The sequence below is a fragment of the Leuciscus leuciscus genome (genome assembly GCF_965113295.1).
Source record: "Leuciscus leuciscus genome assembly, chromosome: 8".
In the NCBI taxonomy this organism is placed as follows: Eukaryota; Metazoa; Chordata; class Actinopteri; order Cypriniformes; family Leuciscidae; genus Leuciscus; species Leuciscus leuciscus.
The window spans coordinates 8,659,815-8,678,204 of NC_138732.1; the positions used below are offsets into that span (position 1 = coordinate 8,659,815).

At 36.6% G+C, this 18,390-nt stretch overlaps 1 protein-coding gene across 6 annotated transcripts in view; it reads left to right on the forward strand.

Moving 5' to 3' along the window:
* The window catches only part of slc44a1b (solute carrier family 44 member 1b), a 27,504-nt gene continuing 9,114 nt past the window's right edge, over positions 1–18,390 (forward strand). For 3 of the 6 annotated variants that reach the window (XM_082177560.1, XM_082177563.1, XM_082177564.1), the window contains exons 1-11: positions 1–150; positions 3,489–3,578; positions 6,279–6,421; positions 11,451–11,587; positions 12,944–13,037; positions 13,137–13,306; positions 13,970–14,059; positions 14,898–15,064; positions 15,153–15,339; positions 16,028–16,196; positions 16,767–16,923. In XM_082177560.1, coding sequence (XP_082033686.1) covers positions 31–150; positions 3,489–3,578; positions 6,279–6,421; positions 11,451–11,587; positions 12,944–13,037; positions 13,137–13,306; positions 13,970–14,059; positions 14,898–15,064; positions 15,153–15,339; positions 16,028–16,196; positions 16,767–16,923 — 1,524 coding nt within the window. In that variant the 5' untranslated portion in view covers positions 1–30. The other 3 variants (XM_082177562.1, XM_082177561.1, XM_082177565.1) reach the window with 3 other exon arrangements.

An 18,390-nucleotide genomic window follows, 5' to 3' on the forward strand; every position in this document is an offset into this window, starting at 1 on the left:
TTCACTCTCTCCCTGGTACTACAGAGAACAATGGAACAATGCAGCTGTTCTGTGGCTGAGGCTTTACCCCTCAGACAGAGCGCTGTGATGAGCGAGGTGAGACGGTCAACATCCAGCTCCTATCGCCCGAGCTCCAGCTGGAGGATAAAGGTGGGACAAAGTTGTTATGATTGACCAGTTTAGAACTTCTAAGATTATTAAAACTTCCAAGATTAATAGAGCTTCGAAACAAATAGTTCCTCTCTGTTTTGCACTCGTTTCTTCTAGGGGGAAGGTCTGTCACACAGCAATACAAATGAATATGTATTTGTTTATCTATCTGTTAATCCTGTCACAATAATTTATGTCAGTTCTACTCGATTACGGAATCAATTCAAAGTTGTCAAAAAAGTGTAATGAACTTTCAAAGCATGTTGTGACTTGCATCACTTAGATTTAGTAGAAATTAAGGCAGCAATTTAAAGTGTTGGGAAACTTTGGAAGTTTATATAAAACTTTATTGGCTTTACATTTTCACAACATTAAGAGTTGTGTTTTCAGGAATTCTCAAACTATTCTTAAAAATACTATCAATTATTGCAGTAGGCTAATGGTAATTTACTATTATTCTAATCATGTTTATTGGTGTTCAAAGCCAAAATTGTGATAGGCAGATAATCTCCAGTTAAAGTGTATGAAGAGTTTGGGTGTTAATAGAGTGCCTGTATAAATGTGTGTGTTTTAGGGTAGTTTCTACAGTGACTAGCACACTGAGAGGCAGCAGTGACGCAGATTCCCAACCGGGTGGTGATGATGACCATATGGACTGACGTTTGTGCTTTTGTGCTGCTCATAGTGGTCAAGCAGCAATGAGCTTTTGCTCCTGTTTTTATAGCAATCTGTAGGAAAATGCATTGAGGGTTGGGGCCACAGCCAAATCTTTTTTTCTTTTTTAATTTTCAGCCAAAGAGAAATGTTTATATCACCAGAACCAGAAGATATGAATTCTTATGATTACAGTTTATTTTATTTTTTTGCTTACACTATGGCTCATTTTCTCTAAACTGCAAAAGCAAACACTCCATTCAAAACTATTTTATATCGTCTAAAAGTTTCTTCTAAAACATTGAGTTTTGATTTCTAAGAGATCAATTTATGTTCAAGTGTTTTCACACGTGATCATTGGGTGTAGGTAATCGGGAAATTATTTTGCCATTTAAATGGCAGTGTTTCCTGAATGAAACACAAGAGCTGCTAGTTTTGAATCAGAATCAGAATTGGCTTTATTCGCCAAGTATGCGCAAACACACAGGGAATTTGTTGTGTTTTTCAGGAGCTCTTGGTTCAAAAATACATACATACGTACATATACATAAATGTATGACATGAGAACAGAAAATAAAATAAGATAAGGAAAATAAGAAATAAATAAGAGATAATATATATATATATATATATATATATATATATATAAATAATATATAGAATAATAGAAATAATATATAAAAAATATTGTAATGTGGTATAAATCTGGAACAGAAGACTTATGTACAGATTTGTGCATTATGTACTTTAAATACAGCTGTATAACTAAAAGTGTTTTTCAAAATGATTTATCAGAGATTGCGCTCAAAGATCTGATAGAAATTTTGGTTGCACTTTATTTTACAGTACGTGTACTTACAGTGTACTTACCTAAGGAAGTAATATAAAGTAACAGCATGGGTTAAGGTTAGGGGTACGTTCAGGGTTAGTAGTTATTACCCAGTTATTGTAATTACTATAAGTACATAGCATATACATATACATTTATTTTTCCATATAAAATAAAGTGCTACCGAAATTACAATACCTTTAAATTTCTAAAAAAATGTCCATGAAGAAACCCCTCTATTACCAGGTTTTCAATGTGAGAACCTGTAGTAACTTAACTATAGGCTATTGGAAACATAATTAAAAAGGATGAACAATAATTCTGAATTCATTCTGATATTTTAGTTGTGCTTAAGGTCAGAAATGTTGGCATACAGTTTTGCATAATGTTGAATTATTATTTCTTAAAACTAAGCAGTGAAGCTGTTTTAAAATATGATTAAGCTATTATGTGAATAAGACACCATTAAATAAAAGATTATTAATAAAATACAAATAGCCTACATAAATTTAAAAGCCCATACATTTTTTTCTTTTGTATTCCCGAATGAAAGCAGAGCGGTTTAAAGTTCCCGGGTTCCTCCAGCATCCCTTCATTCAGCGCGCGATCCGCCTCATCCAGCTCGTGCTGTGAATGGACGGCAGCCGTTCTTTTCCGGCTACACCTGCTCAACCCACCAGGAAGTGCTGGGCGATAAATCCTAAAGTAATAATCCCTTTTACCTGGAGCGAGAGGAGCGAACAAACATTATTATGCAGTGTATCCGGGGAAAGCCCTCCGATTAGATTCATGTGATCGACGCGCGCGATTAATGCAGGGTAAAAAACACCGTCAACTCCCTGCAAGTTGGGGTTATTGTTTTCCTGCGGTGTAGCGTTTAGTTTTTTTGCGGTCCTAACCTCCCTCCGGCAATGGGATGCTGTGAAAGCGCAGAGGTAAGCGATGCTGGCCGCGACAATACGCGATACAGTGTGTCGAATCTCGAGAGGATGTGTGGATACATTGTTCCATTGTTTCACGGCTGATCGCCTTTGACGGGCTAGTGAAGTGCTGGACTGTCTCTTGCGCTGCATGTAATCCTATTATTATGTCCTATGCGGCCGCACATAGCGATGAATACATTTGACCATGGCAGTTATATGTTGATATCGCCTGTGCATGAAAAGACGAACCGTTAGACCTTTGTCAGCAGCACACTGATGGTCTTCATGACACTGTGTGTAGTGTGTTAGTAAACATGTTTACAGGGACTGCTGTCCTTTACAACACACTGCTTACACAAAGGTACTTATAATTGGATATATGGCCGAAGCTCGTTTTGTGAAAATGATTTTTGAATATGTACGTTTTGACAGGTTACATTTGTAACGTTTGTTACATTCATATGAAATTACTAATTAACATTTGCAGCGTGTTAAATAGTTAGGTAAAGAAGAGATTTTTTTATGATTCATTTTACGTTTAAATGTTTCATAACCGATATATAATACAGGTTTTATTTATTGTTCTATTATTGTTTTTTGATACAAATATTATTCATTACTAATCTCTGAAGTATAGACAATAATAAGATAATAATAATAATCAAATAATACAATTATTATTAATCCTAAAATAAAAATGTTCTTCCCAGTTTGGTAATGTTTTTTTTTTTTTTTTAAAGACTTACCAAAAGGCATGATTTATTAGTAAACACAATTTTTAAAAACCAATTAATTTAAAGAAATATAAAAAAAATCAGTAGACATTCTTAATCACCTTATGTTTATAATTTATGTGAAGGCATTTCATTTGAATCATATGATAATCAGTTTAAGCGTGACTGAACATGAAGCACTGTGTTTTTGTATTGCAGAGGACAAAAAGAGAATGGAAACCTTTGGAGGACCGAAGCTGCACGGATCTGCCGTGGTTCCTGTTATTTACATTGTTCCTTGTGGGAATGGTAAATCAACAATTCACTTTATTCATAATTTATATACAATATTATGTTCGTATTATGCATGTTATGAAGGTGCTTCTGGTCACACGTGTTCATGTTACTGTGTATTTACGTATATGGGTACTAGTGCTGCACAATTAATAATTAAAAGATTGTGATCTCAATTTAAACACCCACCCAATGTAATTCATAAACGCCAATGATTCGGCTGTTTATTAAACCTTTGACATATAAAACTTTATGTCTATGGTAGCGAGCAAAATGGAGTAAATCACCTTAAAGTAACCTGACGTTTCAAATACAGATTGCATCAATAAAGTTGTTACACCAGTAAGTGGCGACAAGTGGCTGTTAAAAATGCATCTGTCATTGAATCATTCATTCCAAAATGCCGATTCATCCAGTAATGAATCAAGTCTTGATGAGTGACTCATTGAATCATGCATTCAAACCTTCAATCCCAAAAAAATAAAAAATAAAATCAAATGATTTAAATATGTTTTGAATAGACTTCAGCAATTAAGATTTTGTCAGAACCTCAACCTATGTCATTTTGTTTTGGGAGAATCGTGATCTCTATTTTAAACAAAAAAAATCGTTGAACAGTTTAATAGAATAGTTCAACTAGACGGTGTTTTCTGAAGCCACAGTTCCAACGAACATTCTCAAACAGCATTGGTGTGGTTGGAAGTTGGAGTTTCTTGTTTTATGACATGTAATCTTAATAAATCCTTATTCTGAAGCAAAATAAGCAAGCTGAAATTCAGTACAATCTATCTTTCATTTCGAATATACACAAATTTAAATTACGTCTTTTAGTTTGTCAAGAGATTTAAAGAGCCGTTTTTGAATGGTATTAACCTGCGTGACATTATTAACCAACGTGGTTGAACGAAAAAAAATATTGCGACAGTCCGGTTTCGGGAAACAGTCATGACTAGTTGATTTCTTCAACGATGCATCATACTATGGTAGTTAAGCAGCGAGTTACGTCGTTGCACAGGAACCCCTGAATGGCCCTGATCAGTTAGTCATGGCATTCAACAGTCAGATGTTAATGACAGGTGTCCATGGGCAACACTGTATAACTGTATTTTAGAGCTGCATGATTCTGGATAAATTGAGAATCAATTTTTCCAGATTAAAAATAGAGATCACGATTCTCCCACAATTCTGAATAGACAACTAAAAATAACGTAGTTTATTAGAGATTCTGACAAAATGTTAATTGCTGCAGTCTATTTAATAAATGTTAAATTTGTTTTAAATTGATTATTTAAAAAAAAAAATCAGGTTGAATGAATGATTCAATGACTCACTCATAAAGACTTCACTTGTTTCATTGCTAGATGAATCAGTGTTTTTTTATGAATCTCTTGAATGAATAATTCAATGATGAATAAAAATGTTAACAGTAACATGTCGCCACCTACTGGTGTAACAATGTAATCGACAAAATCTTTATTTCAAGCTTCAAGTTTCTTTCAAATGGTCATTTGGTCTATTTTGCCCACTGCCGTAGACATCAGTGTTTATATACAAACTATTCACTTTTATCCCAGTACTTCTGTGATAATGTTTGTTAGACAGAAACAATGAGACTGTGTGGTTGAAAAAACTGTTTGTGAAGCTGTTTCATACCGATATATGTCAACTGTTCTCTCTGGGTCAGCAGCAGCAAACGCAGATTTGAATGTTTGCTGTGATCGTACTTGTCAAAGGTTTAATAGACACAGGCGAATTGTTGTCAATTATAATATCGCGTGGGTGTTTGAATCGAGATTGCAATCTTTTAACAAATAATCGTGCAGTTCTACAGTTCTTATTATTTTTGATATAAGCAGGACAGTGTACAAGCAGATGGTCATTGTAACATAATCAGACAGACAAATCAGGACTATGATGTGAAGCAGAAGTGGAGTTAAATGTTCTTGGACACTGACTCGACAGTCTCTTTCTTCTCTTATAATAAAACAATAAAATTACTTAAAAATAGAATAAATAACTGAAAGCAATAATTAATGGCAATTCATTTATTTAGTAAATAGCCATATAATACAACATTCTACCATACTAATTCATTCAAGACTTTGTTTTCAGGATGGCGCTGCGTAAATATTTAATGGCCCAGCTTTTTTGCTTTAAAAGACCTTTTTGATATGTAGCGTTTTGTCACCTTGTGATTTTTCTTTTTTAATTCATCTGGCCTTGACAAACAATTGGTAACATTATGGAAATTCATTGGGTTAATAGTATGGGAACATTTAGTTTAGCTCTACACGTCCCACATTGACACCGAACTAGATGTCCTAACCAGTGCAATGCAATAAAGCTATTAACGCAACATCTCTTCAAATGAAAATCTTGAGTTTTCATCCAAACCAGCCACGATGAGCGTCACTTGGTTTCTATTTTTGTGGTGTTTTGCAGGGTACCTCCACCCAGTGTGAAATCTCACTGCTTCAAAATCTTGTTCCACATTACTGTATAGTACATCAAATATTTTCTGATTGGTTGCTGACTTTTGACCAAATGAAGAAACTCACTGGAATCTCTTTATTTAGGGGTGAAACTTTTTGTAGGTTTTGATGAATCCTGTACATTTTTTAGCCTTTGTTGCAAAGGAGCTTTTCCCACATCTTTGCCTGTAGTTATTTTAAACAGTCACTTTCCATGATTCCTGCTAATTCACTCTCATTCCAGTGTGGCATCTGTGGGTTTACCATCGCAACTGGAGGGGCGGCGCGGCTTGTCTTCGGATATGACAGCTACGGGAACACGTGCGGCCAACGCAACGAGCCCATCGAAGGGGTCCGGCTGAGCGGTCTCGACCATCTTGACAGAAAGTGAGTCAGCTTGCCTTTCATCCCTCTCTCACCTGTTTTGTACACTTAGCCCGCACACACCATCCCCTCACCTCCTCCTCATCCTCATTGCACAACCGTTTTTCTCCGTCGTAAAGTGGTCAGCATTGAAATCAGAGCGCTCCAGCTCCTTGCCCTTTGATTATCACATCAATGCAAATGTCAAATGGCTGGCGTTTCACCTCGAGATGGCTGAGGACTATCTGAGCTACACACACAGTGCCTTGAATAATTCAGTACTGGCCCTGAGGACGGCTACTGTCACAGTGTGCAGCCCTTAATGGGTGCTAGCCTGCAGGAAAGACAGGTATTGCAGGCTATTTCATTTGTAGAGCTGTCAAATTACGTTTTTTTGGCTCTCCAGTGTGGTTGAACTGAATTGTATGTAGTTTTTTAGAGATGGGTCTGAGATCTGACTCATCACAAGGCAGAGTGATTCATTTGCTGGAGTATTCAGTGGCTTGTCAGAGAAGACGTGAAGTTAATAATGGCTTGAAAATGTCTTGCTGGAGCTGTCAGAGAGATGGCTGTGCTGGTGGAGGGCATGCGGTTTACCTTTGTATTATAAGACGTCAGATGAAATAATTCAATTGTCAACATAAACTTCTATTCAAAAGTTTGGGGTCATCAAGATTTTATTTTATTTTTTATACTTTGTATTATTCAGCAAGGATGCAGTAAAATGTACTTTATTCATGTGATGGCAAATCAGAATTTTCAGCATCATTACTCCAGTCTTCAGTGTCACATGATTCTTCGGAAATCAAAATTCTGAATTCCTTGATGTATAAAAAGTTCAAAAGAACAGCATTTTTTTTAAATCGAATTGTTTTGTAACATTATAAATGTATTTACGGTCACTTTTGATCAATTTAACACATTCTTGCTGAATAAAAGTATTACTTTATTCAAAGAAATAAATCTCACTAACCCCAAACTTTATGAAAACCAAGTTGCAAAAAGTGCTCGTTTTATCATAACTATACCCATATTAACATGTCTTCCCATGTTTACATATTCAGACACTTGGCCCGATATAATGAACTAAAGTGTGGACCGTGCTACACTGGAATTTGCTAACCAGAGGTCTTTTACATATACACTCACCTAAAGGATTATTAGGAACACCTGTTCAATTTCTCATTAATGCAATTATCTAATCAACCAATCACATGGCAGTTGCTTCAATGCATTTAGGGGTGTGGTCCTGGTCAAGACAATCTCCTGAACTCCAAACTGAATGTCAGAATGGGAAAGAAAGGTGATTTAGGCAATTTTGAGCGTGCCATGGTTGTTGGTGCCAGACGGGCCGGTCTGAGTATTTCACAATCTGCCCAGTTACTGGGATTTTCACGTACAACCATTTCTAGGGTTTACAAAGAATGGTGTGAAAAGGGAAAAACATCCAGTATGCGGCAGTCCTGTGGGTGAAAATGCCTTGTTGATGCTAGAGGTCAGAGGAGAATGGGCCGACTGATTCAAGCTGATAGAAGAGCAACTTTGACTGAAATAACCACTCGTTACAACCGAGGTATGCAGCAAAGCATTTGTGAAGCCACAACACGCACAACCTTGAGGCGGATGGGCTACAACAGCAGAAGACCCCACCGGGTACCACTCATCTCCACTACAAATAGGAAAAAGAGGCTACAATTTGCACAAGCTCACCAAAACTGGACAGTTGAAGACTGGAAAAATGTTGCCTGGTCTGATGAGTCTCGATTTCTGTTGAGACATTCAGATGGTAGAGTCAGAATTTAGCGTAAACAGAATGAGAACATGGATCCATCATGCCTTGTTACCACTGTGCAGGCTGGTGGTGGTGGTGTAATGGTGTGGGGGATGTTTTCTTGGCACACTTTAGGCCCCTTAGTGCCAATTGGGCATCGTTTAAATGCCACGGCCTACCTGAGCATTGTTTCTGACCATGTCCATCCCTTTATGACCACCATGTACCCATCCTCTGATGGCTACTTCCAGCAGGATAATGCACCATGTTACAAAGCTCGAATCATTTCAAATTGGTTTCTTGAACATGACAATGAGTTCACTGTACTAAAATGGCCCCCACAGTCACCAGATCTCCAGATCAGATAGAGCATCTTTGGGATGTGGTGGAACGGGAGCTTCGTGCCCTGGATGTGCATCCCACAAATCTCCATCAACTGCAAGATGCTATCCTATCAATATGGGCCAACATTTCTAAAGAATGCTTTCAGCACCTTGTTGAATCAATGCCACGTAGAATTAAGGCAGTTCTGAAGGCGAAAGGGGGTCAAACACAGTATTAGTATGGTGTTTCTAATAATCCTTTAGGTGAGTGTATAAGGCTTATGTACAATTTTTTTTTTTTTTTACTGTACTAAAGCAGAAATGTATCATAATTTGTATGAGATTTAGGAAACATGCTAAGTTCACATACTTGTTTCTCCGAAAAACAATTCAACAGCCAGTTATTCTACTTCGAAATGTGCGTTCCGTGTCGGAATGTCTGTTTTATTTTGAATTGTGTGATCGCTTGTTTCTGCTTCTCTTTCACCTGTGTTTTGACCAGAGATTCTGTACTCTTACTGTTTCACTGCGGTGTAACAGTAAAAACACAGATTGCCAGAAATTTCCGTCAATGGCGGGGAAAGAATGTGTCATAAATTATGGAAGATTCCATAAATGGCGAGAAAGAGCCACTGTGTTACCACACACTATACTTGAGTGCTAGACAGTTGGAACAGTGTAATAAGCAGACTTCCGGGATAAGTACAAAATAGTAGGCCTGTAAAACATATAATTTTCACGTAGACAACATAGGAAACGAAAATAACCACTGAACCTAATCTAACCCAATGCTTGCTGCACAAAAACTACTGACAACCTTTACAGCATGCAATAAACACAATGCGATACATGAGAGGAAAAGATGGACAATAACCCCATTAAACAGAGATGGATAAAATGAGGGATCGTGGGTAGTGGGAGCGGCCTGCTGGATCATGGTATTAGAAGCTGAGAAAGTAAAACTAAGCTAAGTGCATTAACCAGATGAACTTTGCCCTGCTAACAACATTAGCTTGCTAACTCAGTCTGCCTCCTGACACACACAAAGTTACATCCCAAGCATGTACTTTATCCAGTACAGCAATCAAGTAGGGGTGTTTGATGTATTATTATTATAATTTTTTGGGGGAGAACCACTGGCCTAAGGTGTGCAGTGAATTGTATGTATAGGTATGTTAGGTAGAGGCACGTATTTCCAATGAGCCTAGGTTGGAGACGTGCGTGTCTGTGTATAAAGAGAGAATGATATGGAGGGTATGTAGTGCTGCTCAGGGGTGATTGCACATCTCTAGTGGTTCTGTATTTTGAGCCAGAGATAAAGCTGTAATAAGAGGAAGATGAGAAGAAATAAGCAGTCACACCTTCCTGTAGGAATAGCTCACTCTAGGTGGTATTTACCACATCTGTCTCTTTTAAAACAAGAATAAATGAAGCAATTACTCCAAGCTATATGTTGTAATAGGATACGCAAACACCTGGACATGTGTTAAATCACACACAGGCAACATCACCCTCATAAAAAAACGACTAATGTGAAACGCCAACATAAATCGCTGCTTATCACAAAACATATTCTGTAAATGGGCAACTGACATAATTTTACTGTCCTCAAAGGCTATAATTCTTAATTTAAATTTTCATCAAGGCTGAACAGCAAATAACTTTTTTATCATAAACATAAAATGATCTATTCAAACTGTGCTTTGTTTTGTTAGCAATGTGAATTAAGTCAAATGTGAAAATTGTAATTGTACCCCTGATGAACCGTGAAACAGACACATATCAAAATGAGTTTGGGGTCTGTAAAAAAATTATCATGTCTCAAAGTCTCATGTTCACCAAGGCTGCAATAAAAACAGTAATATTGTAAAATATTACAATTTAAAATAACCTTTTTCTATTTGAATGTATTTTAAAATGTAATACATTTTTCAGCATCATTACTCCAGTCTTCAGTGTCACATGAAACATGAAACATTTCTTATTATTGTCATCATTGTTGAAAATAGTTGTTGCTTAATATTTTTGTGGAAACCATGATACATTTTTTCTTTGCTGAATAGAAAGTTTAAAAGAACAGCATTAATAAAAAAATAAAAAAAGTCTTCACTGTCAATTTTGATCAATTTAAAATATTTTCAAATAGAAAACAGTTATTTCAAGTTGTAATAATATTTACTGTATTTTTGATTAATCAATGCAGCTTTGGTAAGCATAAGATACTTATTTGAAAAACATCCAAACTTTTTTTAGTGTATGTCTATGTAGAAAATTAAGCCTTTATTATAAAACAAGAAATTCCGTTTTTTCATGGTGTCCCTGACATTTTTATTTTATTTTCATGATTCTAGAAAAAACCTATAACATTAATTCTGTCTCCATCTATAATCGTATATTGTAAAATCTCAACCTGTTCTAGATGGCTGAAGTTGTAGTTTGCATATCTGAATGCTATTCCTGTCAAATCTTTTCACATTAGACTTCCACTAGGACAGGTCTGGGCTCTGTACAGTAAACCTCTTCTGTGGCCAGGCCGTTTTGACAGGATCTGTGCTGATGCTGAAGTGCTCTTTCCTCAAGCGCGTGCGTCCCCTGCTACTGACAGTCTGTTTTTGTGCTGAGCACACAAGACAATGGGTCCCTCGTCCCCGCGTGGGCACCGTGCCCACTTCACACCACAGGAAAAGATGAAGTAAAGCCACAGCAACTGAGGAGGCTTGGCTCATAAACAAACTCTCAGTTCCCCTCTGCCAAAAAACTGGGCTGAACGGTCCTGTGACCAAAAATATCTGCTGTTCAGAGTTGATCTTTATCACACAATGCTGTGTTTTAAGTCCCACTGTAGTATCAGACTCCATGAAATAAACATCTTGTTTTGGTATTTCATTTGTCATCAGATTTGAGGTTATGTACTTTTCCTGTCTTAAAAATTGAGACTTTGTTGTGGTTTTATTCACAGCTTCGTCTTTTTCCTGGATCCATGCAACATAGACATCATTCAGAGGAAGATTAAATCCATGGCGCTGTGCGTGTCACAGTGTCCTACCGAGGAACTGGCGACTTACTACGACCTCAAGAGGTTTGCCATGATGAATGGTGAGTTGATCACCCAGTTAGCTATTGTGGGCATGTAACGTCATCGTCACAGATGTAATGCCAGGACACTGACTGGACATCTACCCATGGGAAAGACAAAGGCGTTTCTTATATATATATATATGGTCATGACCCCCAGTGTGTGTCTTTTCACATTCTTCTTTTCTCAGGGGCTCCAACAAGAGCAACGCACACACACACACACATAGATTTAGACATATGTTCCTGTCAGGCATAGCCAGTAAGACCCGGTTGAGTTGCCTAAACAAAGATTCCACTGACCCATCTTGCTGTTTACAGTCCAGTCTCTTGCTGTCTGTAGGGTTTGACGCGTTCCATCTGACACCAAGCGGGAATATGAATGACATCATTGTTTCCCACACAGAGACATGGACTTTCTCTGTCCTTTCTGTGCATCTGCTTATGAGGACAGTTCATTATGTATCAGGAGTTCACGTTCTTATTAAATGCGTAGTGAGTTAACTGATTTAATTAGTGACCTTAATATCTCATTTCGCATTCCTGCTGAAAACCAGCTTAAACCAGTGTCTGATGATAGCTGATATTAGTGCTATTTTAGTACTATTGATATACTGTTATATAGCACTTATTATTTTTTGAATTGGAATTTATTTTTATACTTTTCAATTTAGTAATATTGTTCTGCACCAATATTTCTGTTTAGCTTAAATTTATCTTAATTTCAATTTTAGTTTTAGTAATTTGTATACTTATTTCAGTTAAAGTTTAAAAATGTTTTTTCATCTAACATATATTATAAATTTAAGTTAATTACTTTGAACATTATAATGTCTTTACTGTCACTTTTTTTTTCCATTGAATAAAAGTATACATTTCTTTCAAAAAAGAAAATCTTATTGACCCCAAACTTTTGAACAGTATGTGTTACATCACCATATCTATTTTTTTAGAGCTGTTTATAAAAAAATGTTTGCTTGACCATTTCGGTCAACCTGATTAAAACTAGTCGGGTCATCTAGTGAAGCTTGCTTCCTCTTATTGAGAGAAATCTCAATTTATTGTTTCGCCTTATTGTCCACCTTAAAGGTATCGTTCACCCAAAAATAAAAATTCTGTCATTATTTACTCACCCTCAAGTTGTTCTAAAAAATGAATGGAAGTCATTGGGGGCCAGCAACTGTTTGGTTACCAACATCCTTCAAAATATCTTCTTTTGTGCTCAACAGAACAAAGAAATTCATATAGGTTTAGAACAACTTGAGGGTGAGTAAATGACCATTTTTATTTTTGGGTGAACCATCCCTTTAAGTTAGCATGAGCTAGCATTATAGATGTGATGTTGTGTGTATAATGCATCTTTTTGTTCTCTTTTAGGGTCTGAGCTTTGCTCGTATGAGTTACCTGGCCATAAGTACCCACAACTTCCCGAGCGCTTCGAAAAGTGTCCCAAACTTCCAGTACCAGAGAGGTATGAAACAAACTCTTGACAAACCAACTCTCCCTGTAAAGCGCAGCTCTTTTCCCCCTTGATCTGTCCTCTATCCTCTGGCCTTTTCTATCTCTGCAGCAAAGCTCTTCCAGTGTTTAACCGCTGCACGCCTGTGGATATCTCCTGCTATGCTAAGTTTGCTGAAGCGGTGGTCACGTTTGTCAGTGATAACAGCATGTTAAACAGGCTCATTGCCGGGGTGGCGGCCAGCAAAGAGATCATTGTTGGGCTGTGTCTGCTGGCGTTAGGTAAACGTCTACTCTCTCTGGCTGCTGCTGCTGCTCAGATTACATTTTCTTAATATGTTTTTATCTGTAAAATGAGTTGAAATGGATCATTACGGTCCCTGATATCCATATAAAATCAAGGATACTATAGACCTTATGCGCCAGAGAAACGAGGGCGCCGCCATCTTTAGAATATTGTCTTTTAACATCCGTTTTTGCGGTCGCTCTGTATATTTCTATGGCACTGCTGTCCAGGAGTAATTCGCTTTTGAAGTGGATTTACTTAATGTAAAGTTAACGAAAGTTGTCATGAGGGCTGTAATGTATAAAGCAGATGACTTAACAAATGTCAGCCGACCGGGAAGATTTTAAAACGAGCCGTTCATTAATAAACACGCAAAATCGCTGTGAAAATACAGACCGGAAGTCAAAAGACAACGAGCGCAGCGCTGAAAAGGGGCGGGGCAACATAAGGTCTATACTATTAAGCATTAACAAACAAGCATCTAAACATAAGGCTCACTATTGTAATTATTGCAGTGTTCTGAGCCACTATCAGATGAAGGCAACTTGAAACTAATTTTGCAACACTTTTAAATGCCATAATACAATGTTTTTCGATTAAGAATATCTTAATCTGATTTTGTTCCTCTAACGGCTGATCCTGTTTTGTGCATGCTGCAGTTTTGTCTATGATCCTCATGGTGATCATTCGTTACATCTCCGCTGTCCTGGTTTGGATCCTCACTGCAATGGTGGTTCTGGGTTCTTTGGGCAAGTCTGCTTTCTCTGATCTTTTCTCACCTCCTGAGCTGAAAATAACCTTCTTTCTTTCTTCATTTGCACGTACTATTCCTGAGTGCAAAATAGCACAATAGGGCAATCTGATTAATTAAACAGAGCATCACCAAAAGTTAGCAGTTTTTAATGATCATGTCGGTCTGATATTTTATTTTATTTATTGTTTTACTTTGTTCTATTTTATTTTGTTATATATTATTTTTTATTTGATAATTTTGTTATATTTTTATATTTAATATTGCTATTTTACATTGTTCTTTTCTATTGTATTTTGTTTGGATATTCATTTTATTTTATTGTTTTATTATTGTATTTTTGTTACATTTTAATTTGTTTCATTTTATTTTGTTATTGTCTATTTTTAATTTAATTTTATAATTTTGTTCTATTTTATTTTATTTAGTTTTCTTCGGTTTTGTTTTTAGTTATTTTTCTCAAACAATATATTCTTTGTCGGTTTCAAACGTACTATTATCTATATCTATTATAAGTACAATTATCCATCTTAATACTGTAATTTACTTATAATTCTTATAGTTTTTGATGTCTGATTTTACTTCCATTTCCAAAGTTTAGTGCGAGTTGTATTTTTGCTTGAAAAACAGACTAAACGGTATAGATTTATAATATCACTCTTCATGTGATCATATTGACTGTCAGCCAAAATTATTATGATGTATCTGTTCCAAAAGGATACACTGTAATCTAGCCCCAAACAAAGGTGAATCACCATTAACACAGTGTGTTTTATGGTAGGCTTACTCCTGTTTTTGCAGTGTTGAATGTGAATTTGGCATGCGTTCTTTCTCAGGAGGCACCAGCGTTCTGTGGTGGTTATATATAGACTACAGAATGACGATGAATGAGACCATGTCTAAGGACCTGAGGGAAACAGAAGAACCCAACGGTGGCATGAAACCCACCAAAGACCACGCTCAAGGACTGCTCATCTACGCAGTTTCAGCAACTGTGTTCACTGTAAGCTCTCCAAGAAATGAGGATATGGAATATGGCTGGTGTTTTTGGCTGTGTCATGCTGCAAATTTCCCTCTTTCTGCTCCTGTAGGGAATTTTGTTGCTTCTGATGTTGTTTATGAGGAAGAGGGTTGCCCTGACCATCGCCCTGTTCCACGTGGCAGGAAAAGTGTTCATCCACCTGCCACTGTTGGCACTGCAGCCCTTCTGCACCTTCCTCGCTCTTTCTCTTTTTTGGGTTTACTGGATCATGGTCCTCCTCTTTCTCGGCACCACTGGTGAGATGAAGATGTTTGTGGGTTTTAAAGGGATATTTCACAGAAAAAGACATTTAACTACCCTTATTTTGCTCCCAAATTTCTTTTAAATGCTTCTTTCTTCCATAATTTTTCAGTGTTTAGGGAAAAAGCGGCATTAATATTGTTTTAACTTTTTCCATTTTGTTTTCCAAGGAAGAAAGTAAAAACATTTTTTGGCATTTTTTACATTTTGCTCTGCTCTGTTCTGTTTTAATTTTTGTTTCTATTATATTTATTTTGTTCTATTTTGTTGTTTTATTGTTATTTTACTTTTTTATTCTCAAACAATATATTCAAAAAGTTTCAAAAAGAACTAAATCTGATTTCACTTAAACAGATTCCATTTAGTTTAAATTATATTTAAGCTTAAAAACAGATTAAACAGAACAGATTTATACTATCACTCATCATATTATTATACAGGTTATCCCTTTGAAAATGTATTAACGTGTACTTTGAACTGCAGATAGGGGCTTTGCATTTTTACACAATGTGTAAAAGGCCTAAAATAGCCTTCTGTTCAAGTCATTTTGTACAGATAATGTGGGACATTTACGTACTGCTCATCAAATTAGCCGACTTTGCTTGGGCACCTTGTTTTCATTTTGAAGGTGTGTTATTATTGCAGTACGTTCTTTAAAAGCAAAAATCTCTGTCCTGTCCACAGGGAACCCGGAGAAGAATGAGGATACTGGGCTGGTTGAGTTCAGGCTCACAGGAGGGCTGCAGTACATGACCTGGTACCACGCAGTGGGACTGATCTGGATTAGTGAGTTCATCCTGGCCTGTCAGCAGATGACCGTAGCCGGTGCTGTGGTAACCTACTATTTCACAAGGTCTGTATTTTTTGTGGAAAATGTTCTCAAATGCCACTGGTCAACATTTTGATGTTAAAGGTGCAGCAAGCGATTTCTGAAAAACGCTGTTGAAAGTGGATCGGACCGAGCAGCACGACACACTTGTAGCCAATCAGCAGTAGGGGGCGTGTCCAATCATGATGAGGGAGGAGAGAGAGTGAGCAAGAGGGAGATTTGAACTGTAGAAAGAGAGATGGCTGAGAGACATTACAAAAGAGAAAAGCTCAGAGGAATATCACTGGAAAAAGAAGCTTCTTAGAAGAGCTTTTGTACCCGCGTTATTAGAAGAGCTTTCCAGCGCTGGAGAGACCCAAGTGCGAAGGCCTGAAAACAGACGCCGAGGTTGCAACTTAGCCATTAAAACAACAACTATTATTTTGTAATATTATATTGGTTTACATTATTTGAAATTACTTTGAATAATCTGGAATAAGTCTAAGTCTACAAGTGCATTTTTCTTCGACTAATCCTGCATTCATGGTGTTGTTTATTATTGCAGCTCACAGCTATAACCTTGAAAGATGAGTAATTTATTTCATATCCATTCAGGGACAAAACCAAACTCCCGGTGACTCCCATCCTGTCATCAGTGCTGCGCCTGGTGCGGTATCACCTGGGCACTGTGGCCAAGGGCTCCTTCATCATCACCCTTGTCAAGATCCCACGCCTCATTCTCATGTACATCCACAACCAACTCAAAGGCAAGGTAAGGTCACAGCTCACTTTACGTGTCCTTCATCTAAATTGCAAATCTCTGTTGGTGCAAGAATCTTAACTGACGTCATGCATGTTTATGCTTATAGCTGGCAGTTTTCATTAGCACAAGAAAGTGCTTGGGACGATTACATCAGTGATTAACTAACAGTAACGGGTGCACACTGTGCGATTTATTATCATCCTTTATGATTGTTGCTTGTCAGACTGTACGAACATGATCCTCGCTGTAATCCATGTCACACTGTAAGATCTCAGTTGTCTCTGTACGACAGTCAAGACGCGTTGAAAACGGACGCACTCGTCCAGAGTTTTACATCATCAATCAATGACGCGTTCGGTGATGTGAGCTGCATTACACGCGGGATTGAAATGGTTGCTACAAAGAAATCTCAAATGTAAATTTTCGTCACGGCTTATCTTGAAAAATAAAGACAATTTGACGGTCGTCGTAGGAGAAGCCACACTACTGGACTGTGAGTCAAATCTTCTGACACTGCCAGAATTTCGTCAGAGATCAAATTTGATCGCAACGGTCATTAATCGACTGTCGTTGAACATGTCAAACTAACGATCAAAGACTTTTAGCATAGATGATTATTTTAGGATTTGCTAAATTTGTCTCAGACGGCCAAATCGCGGCCAAAATCGCACAGTGTGCACCCGGCTTAAGATGTTGTCTAGGAGTATTATGCTAGTATTAAATACTAAAATTAGTAAAAACACTTTTTTGCATTTAAGTCCTTTCATGGTAGAGACAGTGTTCTTTCAGTTTTATTCATATACTATTATAGTTTTTGTTCATATTATTTTAAATTAGATTTTATTTTTATATTTAAATTTTTTACTTTAATTTGAAAATTTTGTGTTGTGAGTTTTTTTTGTGTCATTTTTAATTAGTTTTTTTTATTTTAGTTTTAAATGTGTATATGGTTTTCGTTAATTATTATGTATTAGTTTTAGTTACTTCAAGTTAAACTAAACAAAAATTAGAAATGTTGCCTTGGCAACTAGCTGAAATAAAATGTGTTTAAAAAAATATTTGTATATTATATTTATTTTTATATAAAATTATATTTTATAATTTAATATTTTGTCATATAAATATTGTATTTCAATTAAAGGGATAGTTCACCAAAATATTTAAATTAAGCCACTATTTAGTACACAAAAGTATAACAAAATGACCCTATGTGACACGTGCTGTATATTCCAAGTGTTGTGGGGTGTCTGAGTGTTAATTTACTGATAAATCGTGCACAATAAAACCACCTTCAGTAAATATGCTCAATTTTGACTTCATGCAGTCTTGAAGAATACTAGTTATATACTGTATATATATATATATAGCCTACTGTAGAATGGCTTAAACTGAAAAAAATTTTTTGCTTTGGCTTTTTGAATCAGACAGATTACTTTTCTTGTCTGAAAATGTTCTTTCTTTGGTTTACTTTGGTAT